Consider the following 9,912-nt stretch of genomic DNA (forward strand, 5'->3'; position numbering starts at 1 on the left):
CAAAGAAAGCTTCTATTTACGGTTGAAGAAAACACTTTTAGCAACAGAATAAGTACCACGGAGAGGATGCCGCCGATATAAAAGTTCTAACATATATAAGGAACATTACATGACCACGTCTCTATTACCAGCATAACAACAATACTATGAATTTCAGCCGACATTAAACCTAAAGAAGCCTGTCCATGACCAGATCCGCCAGGGCATGCCAGGTACATCCAGCCATGGGTCCTAGAGATTTCCATATTTTCATGAGCATCCTATATGTTCATAAATAATCTTAAATATGAAGTGTATTACCAGGTAATTACTAATGTGGGATTTAGGTATCTTGCTAAAGAGCATTATTTATATTTTTATCAAGTTGTTATGGGTAAAGTTTCACTTTAAAGTTAAATAAAACATGGAGTATTTCGATTTGACGTAACTATTATGTCTAAGGCCCCTTTCAAACGATCGGACCGTTCAGGTCCACCTGTCAGTTTTGACAGGCCGCTCCATGCAGTCCTATGGAGTGTCGGATGTCAGCAGAGACATGTCTGCTGACATCGGACCCGATCCGAATTCATTAGATCTCTCCATAGGAAACAGGGGCACCCGACAAGCCCCTCCCCGCTCAGTGAGCAGAGAAGAGCTTGTCATCCGCCAGCTCAGCGGAGATAACGGACTGATCTCCCGCTGAGCTGGCAGGAGCAGGCGGACTCCGTGGCGACGGAGTCCGCCTCGTGTGGAAGGGGCCTAATATGCTATGTACTGTTGTCAGTAGTTGTGATATACAGTCGTGACATGTTTAACAGCAGTAACATTTTTGTATGTGTGTGACATCTTCTGTATTGTACTGTAACATTGTGGTCCATGTGGACCTCTCTCACAATATAAATAAACAATTTAAAAAAAGAAATAAAACATGAAGTTTCAGGCTGGGTTCACACTGGAGATCACAGCAGGACTCCAGTATGTCTCCATTCACCGGTTCAGGTCTTATTCCAGCCCGAATTTTTGTCTGAATTCGGACCTGAAATGGACCAAAAGCAGTGGTGGTTCGTCCATAGAGGGCGCTGGAGCGCCGCCCCCTCTGGCTCTCACCGCCACTGAGTCTAATAACATAGATTCATGCATTGCACGAATCTATGTTATTGTTGCCGCTGCCGCTGTTCTATTCAGATGGCCGGACAGGAGCGCCGACCATCTGAATAACAGCAGCTGGTTGGATGTACGGAAGTGCCTATTAGAGCCAGTGGCTCTGATAGGCTTTCCGAGTACAGCCCTCGGGTCCCCGGAAGCTTATCCTCGGAACGCACGGGGGGTGCGTTCCTTGGATAAGACTGACAGGCGTCTCAGCCAATCAGGTTGGCCGGTTCTGGCTACCGGTAACCTGATTGGCTGAAGCGTCATCGACGGCGGGAGAAGACATCGAGAGTCGAGGACGTGGATGGCTGACTCCAGTAAAGGTAAGTGTCGGGCGGGGGGGAAAGGGGAATTTTACAGGGCACATCGGCGACGAAGGGCACAGTGACATCAATGGGCACAGTGGCGACAATGGGCACAGTGGGGACATTTAAAGGGCACAGTGACATCAATAGGCACAGTGGCAACAATTAAAGGGCACAGTGGTGACAATTAAAGGGCACAGTGGCTGCGTTTGATGGCATGGCACAGTGGCAACAATTAAAGGGCACAGTGGTTGCGTTTGATGGCATAGTGACTGCATTTGATGGCATGGCACAGTGGTGCGAATTGATGGCACAGTGGCTGCGTTTGATGGCATAGTGACTGCATTTGATGGCATGGCACAGTGGCTGCGTTTGATGGCATGGTACAGTGGTGACAATTCATGGCACAGTGGATGAATTTGATGGGCACAGTGAGGCTGCAATTTTTTTTCCGTTTGCGCCCCCCAAAAATTTTGAGCACCAGCCGCCACTGAACAAAAGACACACAGGACTCCTGTACAATTCTCACTGGAGCCGCTGCGGAGATATATGAACCAGCTCCATAGAGACCCAGTCATAATCTTCTGCTATGTGAATTGTATGCAGAGAAACCCAATTTGCACTAGTGTAAACCTGTCTTTAACTGCTTCCCTACCGCTGTCCGTCATATGACGGCCGGACGGTGCAGCTCTCATTCTGGACGGGCGTCATATGACGTCCTCTCCTTCCCGCGCCACTAGGGGACACACGCTCGCTCCCGCTGCATCACTGGGAACCCGATGCACGTGCCCGGCGGCCGCAATGTCTGCCGGGCAGGCACCTGTGATTGACCAGTGATGGAGCAGGACCATGGATGTGTGTGTAAACGCACAGATCCACTTCCTGTCAGGTGAGAGGAGAACGATGATGTGTTCCTTGTACCGAGGAAAACCGATCGGTCTCCTCCCCTTGTGAGTCCCCTCCTCCTACAGTTAGAATCACTCCCTAGGACACATATTTAACCCTTTGATCGCCCCTTCGTGTTAACCCCTTCCCTGTCAGTCACATTTATACAGTAATCAGTGCATTTTTAATTTTTTTTTAAACTGACAATTTTTATTGATTTTGCAAATTTTCCAACAGGAAAAGACCAACAAAATACACAGAAAAACAAAAAAAAAAAGTACAAAAGTAAAATAAAAATAAAAATAAAAAGCACTCTTTGTAATCAGTGGTAGGCATCAGGTGAGCCAATCGAGATACAATGTGGAATGAAATAGGAGTAATCAGTGCATTTGTATAGCACTGATCGCTGTATAAATGTGAATGGTCCCAAAATAGTGTCAAAGGTGTCCAATCTGTCCGCTGCAATATCGCAGTCACGATAAAAATTGCAGATCCCCGCCATTACTTGTAAAAAAAAAAATATAATAAAAATAATAAAAATGCTATAAATCCATCCCCTATTTTGTAGACGCTATAACTTTTGTGCAAACCAATCAATATACGCTTATTGCGATTTTTTTACCAAAAATATGTAGAAGAATACGTATCGGCCTAAACTAAGGAAAAAAATTGTTAAAACAAAAAAAGTAGCAAAAAGGTAAAAGATATTGTGTTTTTTTCAAACTTGTCGCTCTTCTTTTGTTTATAGCGCAAAAAATAAAAACCGCAGAGGTGATCAAATACCACCAAAAGAAAGCTCTATTTGTGGGGGGGGGGGGGGGGGGGGGGTTTATGAAAATGTAATTTGGGTACAGTGTAGCACGACCGCGCAATTGTCATTCAAAGTGTGACAGCGCTAAAAGCTAAAAATCGGCCTGGGCAGGAAGGGGGTGAAAGTGCCCGGTATTGAGGTGGTTAAAGATCCTGCAAGTAGAGGAACATTCCTATTGATCTGCTAGAAATGAACTCCGCTTTTACAGAGGATGTAAAATCTTTCTTTTTTTTAACCTGCTGACAGATCGGCTTTTTTTTTTATGACAACATAAGTCTCTTCAGTCGCAGATATTTCTCCCTGACTGTCAGCGCTTACTTTTCTGTAACTGTACACAGAGCCGCGCATGCTCAGCCTACAGTCTAGGCATGATTCAGTGCTGGGACAAAGTAACGCCAGTGTACCTGTGTAGACTTTGGGCCAGATTCTCAAAAGAGATACGCCGGCGTATCGCCTGATACGCCGTCGTATCTCTGAGTCTGTCCGTCGTATCTATGCGCCTGATTCATAGAATCAGTTACACATAGATAACCATTAGATCCGACAGGCGTAAGGCTCTTACGCTGTCGGATCTTAAATGCAATTTTTTTTTCCCCCGCTAGGTGTCGCCGACGTCGTTTTCCCGATCGAGTAAGCAAATTAGCAAAATACATAAATTCCCAAACGTACGCCCGACCGACGCAGTGAAGTTACGACGTTTACGTAAGATTTGCGACGCGTAAAGTTGCCCCTGGGTATATGAGGCGCAGTCAATGTTAAGTATGGCCGTCGTTCCCGCGTCGAAATTAGAAAATTTACGTTGTTTGCGTAAGTCGTTCGTGAATGGCGCTGGACGCCATTTACGTTAACGTTGAAACCAATGACGTCCTTGCGACGTCATTTAGCGAAATGCACATCGGGAAATTTTAGGGACGGCGCATGCGCAGTACGTTCGGCGTGGGAACGCGCCTAATTTAAATGATCCACGCCCCCTACCCGGATCATTTGAATTAGGCGGGCTTGCGCCGGAGGATTTACGCTACGCCGCCGCAACTTTACAGGCAAGTGCTTTGTGAATCAAGCACTTGCTCGTAAAACTTGCGGCGGCATAACGTAAATGAGATACGTTACGCCGCCGCAAAGATGCGGCGATCTACAAGAATCTGGCCCTTTATGTCATCCCAGCCCAGCCAATCAAGATGGCCAAAAACTCTAAACCCAGAAGACTGAGGCCAATGGCGCGTCGCTTTGTTGGGTAAGTGTGTCATAATGGGCAAATGTCTAATACTCCAGGGGCCCAAAAGTTTGAGCTTTACTTTGGTGGTTCTCCTTCCTGTAGACTGGGTGGTGCAAGCCCTGCCCATTTTCTTTTGCCAAACTACTGAATCCATCTCACTAATCGACTTGTATTCCTGAAATAAGAACTAGGAGGGCTAGGAGCAAGGCCGCTGATAAGGCAGTACAGTCAGCCCTCCTGTACTGGGCCCCATCACTTCAAAAGAGGGGCCCCGGGGCAGCTGCTGAGCAGGAGGGCTGGTTGTACTGGGGTGGATTCAGAAAGCAATTGCTTACTTGCGCCGGCGTATCGAATGCTCCTGATTCAGGAACCTCGATACGCCGACTGCAGCCTAAGATATGACTGGCATAAGGCTCCTTATGCCGTCGTATCGTAGGCTGCATTCTTACGCAGGCCGCTAGGTGGCGTTCCCGTAGTGATCAGCGTAGAGTATGCAAATTGCATACTAACGCCGATTCACAACCGTACGCGCGCCCTGCGTACGCAGTTTACATCGTTTGCGTTCGTCGGGTTCCGCGTAAGGCTGCTCCTGCTATTAGCAGGCGCAGCCAATGCTAAGTATACCCGTCGTTCCCACGTCGCGAAATTAGAAAATTACGTCGTTTGCGTAAGTGAATCGTGAATGGCGCTGGACTCCATTCACGTTCACTTAGAAGCAAATGACGTCCTTGCGACGTCATTTACCGCAATGCACGTCGGGAAAGTTTCCCGACGGAGCATGCGCTCTACGCTTGGCGCGGGAACGCGCCTAATTTAAATTATCCACGCCCCCTATGGGATCATTTAAATTACGCGCGCTTACGCCGGGCAGTTTTCCGGAGCGCTCACGCAAATTACGGAGCTACTGCTCCGTGAATCAAGCATAGCGCAGGTTATTTACGGAGGCGCAGCGGCAAAACGGTACGCTGCGCCTCCGTAAGAAAAGCGCAAAGCTACCTGAATCTACCCCACTGTCTTTTTGCAGACACTGATCTTCTGACTCCTCCTGCAGCATTGCCAGGTTCTTCTCCTCTCCCTCCCTCCTGTTGCCCTCTCCCTACCCCTTTCACACTGAGGGCGTATTGCAGGCGCTATAGCGTTAAAAATAGCGCCTGCAATCTGCCCTAAAAGTGCTGCTCTATTGTCTCCAGTGTCAGACAGTGCCCCGAGGGCTTTCACACTGGAGTGTTGCGCTAGCAAGACGATAAAAAAAAAAAAGTCCTGCTAGCCGCATCTTTGGAGCGGTGAAGGAGCGGTGTGTATACCGCTCCTCCTCCACCACTGAAATCAAAGGGACAGCCTGGCTATACCGCTCCCGCAATGCCCTGCTTCAGGGCAGCTTCAGCAGGGCATTGGGGGCGGTTTTAACCCTTTCTCGGCCGCTAGCGGGGGGTTAAATGTGCCCCGCTAGCGGCAGAAATGCGTTGCAACTCCGCCCATAGCGTCGGCAGTAAAAATAGCAGCATTTTCCAGCCGATGCTATGGGCTGCTCAGTGTGAAAGGGGTCTAACACATGCTGCCCAGGCTTCCCTGTGTGTGTCCCTTCCGCTCCTCCCCACTGGCAGCTGCTGCGGGCACACTGGGTGATGTTTTGGAAAGGAGGACAAGGGAAAGGTGGCGGCAACTATGTCATTTACTGACCCCTTCCTTTCATGAATGAACACAGTGAGTGATCAGTACCAATCTCTCCGGTGTCCGTTCATCACTAAAGCATAGTAAACAGTGTTTAGTATGATTCTGTTTGTGAAAGAGCAGGAAGCCTCAGAGTGCTTCGTATTCATTCATCTGTGCAGCTGAGGCTGCAGAGAAAGGGACTGAAATGTCCTCAGTCACTTTTAGCCGGGGGGGCGGGGGTGTCAGGTAGGCTGTATGGGGCCCCTGTGATTTATAACAGTAGCCCTGGCTAGGAGAGTCTGTTGTGGAGACATTCCTTTACGTGTAGACCTTAATAAGGAACTAGGAGGGCTCATTAGACACTTGGAGAAAACAAAGGCAGTCGAGTTCTATGAGCAGCATTAGGGCAGCTGGTCTCTTGTGGAGACATTGTTGTACTTGTAGAACTCAACAAGGAATTAGGAGGACTCATTAGACTCTTTGAGAAAACAAAGTCAATCACGCTTTATTAGCCGTATAAAAGCGCCCAATTTGTGGTGGAGATGGTTTTTGTACCCGGCTCCTGGGTGTCTGGCAGGGGGCAGTACAGGAGACTTGGGTGATGGGAAGGTGGGACGGGGACTGGTGGGACGGGGACAGGTGGGACGGGGACAGGTAGAACTGGTTGTACTGGGGTCAGGGTTATGACGAGAAGGTGGTGGAGAAAGTCGGTAAAGCTTTACATACAGAACCAGCAGAGAGAAGAGGGAACACTTATAGAAATGTGACAAGTGACAGAGATCACCGATCAGAGGAGATGGAAAAAGAGATCACTGATCAGAGGAGATGGAAAAAGAGATCACTGGGGACACGGGATATAAATATTGTTTGGTGACACCTCAAGGAATCAGTCACAGCGAGATAATACAACCTACCTACAGTATGGGCAGATCTTATCACCAATCTTATATTTTCCTAATACAGGTCTAATGTCTATTATAGGGGGGGGGGGCAGGTGATCTAGGAGGGTGGAGGGGGACAGGTGATCTAGGGGGGGACAGGTGATCTAGGGAGGTGGAGGGGGACAGGTAATGTAGGGGGGGACAGGTGATCTAGGCAGGTGGAGGGGGACAGGTGATCTAGAGAGGGAAGGGGACAGGTGATGTAGGGGGGGGAGACAGGTGATGTAGGGGGGGGGAGACAGGTGATGTAGGGGGGGGGAGACAGGTGATGTAGGGGGGGAGACAGGTGATGTAGGGGGGGGAGACAGGTGATGTAGGGGGGGGAGACAGGTGATGTAGGGGGGGGAGACAGGTGATGTAGGGGGGGGAGACAGGTGATGTAGGGGGGGGAGACAGGTGATGTAGGGGGGGGAGACAGGTGATGTAGGGGGGGGAGACAGGTGATGTAGGGGGGGGAGACAGGTGATGTAGGGGGGGGAGACAGGTGATGTAGGGGGGGGGGAGACAGGTGATGTAGGGGGGGGGAGACAGGTGATGTAGGGGGGGGAGACAGGTGATGTAGGGGGGGGAGACAGGTGATGTAGGGGGGGGGGGCAGGTGATGTAGGGGGGGGAGACAGGTGATGTAGGGGGGGGAGACAGGTGATGTAGGGGGGGGGGAGACAGGTGATGTAGGGGGGGGGGAGACAGGTGATGTAGGGGGGGGGAGACAGGTGATGTAGGGGGGGGGGGAGACAGGTGATGTAGGGGGGGGGGAGACAGGTGATGTAGGGGGGGGGGGGACAGGTGATGTAGGGGGGGGGAGACAGGTGATGTAGGGAGGTGGAGGGGGACAGGTAATGTAGGGGGGGACAGGTGATCTAGGGAGGGGGACAGGTGATCTAGGGAGGTGGAGGGGGACAGGTGATCTAGGGAGGTGGAGGGGGACAGGTGATCTAGGGAGGTGGACAGGTGATCTAGGGGGGGACAGGTGATCTAGGGGGGGACAGGTGATCTAGGGAGGTGGAGGGGGACAGGTGATCTAGGGGGGGGACAGGTGATCTAGGGAGGTGGAGGGGGACAGGTGATCTAGGGGGGGACAGGTGATCTAGGGGGGTGGAGGGGGACAGGTGATCTAGGGGGGGACAGGTGATCTAGGGGGGTGGAGGGGGACAGGTGATCTAGGGAGGTGGAGGGGGACAGGTGATCTAGGGGGGACAGGTGATCTAGGGAGGGGGACAGGTGATGTAGGGAGGTGGAGGGGGACAGGTGATCTAGGGGGGGGGGGGGACAGGTGATGTAGGGAGGTGGAGGGGGACAGGTGATCTAGGGGGGGGGGCAGGTGATGTAGGGAGGTGGAGGGGGACAGGTGATCTAGGGGGGGGGACAGGTGATCTAGGGAGGTGGAGGGGGACAGGTGATCTAGGGGGGACAGGTAATCTAGGGAGGTGGAGGGGGACAGGTGATCTAGGGGGGACAGGTGATGTAGGGAGGTGGAGGGGGACAGTTGATCTAGGGAGGGGGGGAACAGGTGATCTAGGAAGGGGGGGGAACAGGTGATCTAGGGGGGAGACAGGTGATGTAGGGAGGTGGAGGGGGACAGGTGATCTAGGGAGGGGGGGGAGACAGGTGATGTGTGGAGGGGGACAGGTGATCTAGGGAGGAGACAGGTGATGTGTGGAGGGGGACAGGTGATCTAGGGAGGGGGGGGACAGGTGATCTAGGGAGGTGGAGGGGGACAGGTGAACTAGGGAGGTGGAGGGGGACAGGTGATCTAGGGGGGACAGGTAATCTAGGGAGGTGGAGGGGGACAGGTGATCTAGGGGGGACAGGTAATCTAGGGAGGTGGAGGGGGACAGGTGATCTAGGGGGGACAGGTGATGTAGGGAGGTGGAGGGGGACAGGTGATCTAGGGAGGGGGGGAACAGGTGATCTAGGGAGGGGGGGGAACAGGTGATCTAGGGAGGGGGGGAACAGGTGATCTAGGGAGGGGGGAACAGGTGATCTAGGGAGGGGGGGAACAGGTGATCTAGGAAGGGGGGGAACAGGTGATCTAGGGGGGAGACAGGTGATGTAGGGAGGTGGAGGGGGACAGGTGATCTAGGGAGGGGGGGGAGACAGGTGATGTGTGGAGGGGGACAGGTGATCTAGGGAGGGGGGGGACAGGTGATCTAGGGAGGTGGGGGGAGACAGGTGATGTAGGAAGGGGGGGGAACAGGTGATCTAGGGGGGAGACAGGTGATGTAGGGAGGTGGAGGGGGACAGGTGATCTAGGGAGGGGGGGGAGACAGGTGATGTGTGGAGGGGGGACAGGTGATCTAGGGAGGGGGGGGGGGGGACAGGTGATGTGTGGAGGGGGACAGGTGATCTAGGGAGGGGGGGGACAGGTGATCTAGGGAGGGGGGGGGAGACAGGTGATGTAGGAAGGCATTACTGATATAGGGATAGGAAATCTAGGAAGGTGTTATAGATGGGGGAGGAGGGAATATAGAGTTGTATGGGAGGACAGGTGATATATTGAGGTGTATGTGATGACGTAGTAGTCCTGTATATACAGAGGTAGTACACTGACAAACATATCTCGGTATACTGAGTGAGTGAGTGAGGAGACTCCTCCATCCGGCGGAGGGGAAGGTGGATATAGTAAGGGAAGTATGGAGGGAACACTCACCGTACTCCTCCGCCATCTTCCCGGTGCCCCGTCCGCTCTCACCGACTCCCGGTAATCCAGTCAGGTACCCGCAGCCCTGCCTGCCCCGCCCCTCCAGCTAGCCACGCCCCGTTCTCACCTGCAGTTGGGTGAACTCCGCCCTTTTGCTCGGGACACGCCCTCTTCTCCTGCTAGACTCCCAGAAGTTGTGTGTACTGATCACACCGAGATATACTGAGAGAGAGAGATAACACCGAGCATACCGCACACCATCCACCCAGCACTGATCACACCGAGATATACTGAGAGAGAGAGATAACACCGAGCACCGAGCATACCGCACAC

General features: G+C 52.1%; 1 protein-coding gene across 1 annotated transcript in view; it reads right to left on the reverse strand.

Moving 5' to 3' along the window:
- SLC44A4 (solute carrier family 44 member 4) overlaps positions 1–9,677 on the reverse strand; it is a 150,835-nt gene extending 141,158 nt beyond the window's left edge. The window contains exon 1 of the mRNA XM_040323068.1: positions 9,589–9,677. Within this exon, the coding sequence (XP_040179002.1) occupies positions 9,589–9,604 (16 nt within the window). The 5' untranslated portion in view covers positions 9,605–9,677. The remainder of the gene's footprint in view (positions 1–9,588) is intronic.
- Positions 9,678–9,912: the final 235 nt, after the last annotated feature.

Source organism: Rana temporaria, chromosome 9 (genome assembly GCF_905171775.1).
Source record: "Rana temporaria chromosome 9, aRanTem1.1, whole genome shotgun sequence".
Taxonomy (NCBI): domain Eukaryota; kingdom Metazoa; phylum Chordata; class Amphibia; order Anura; family Ranidae; genus Rana; species Rana temporaria.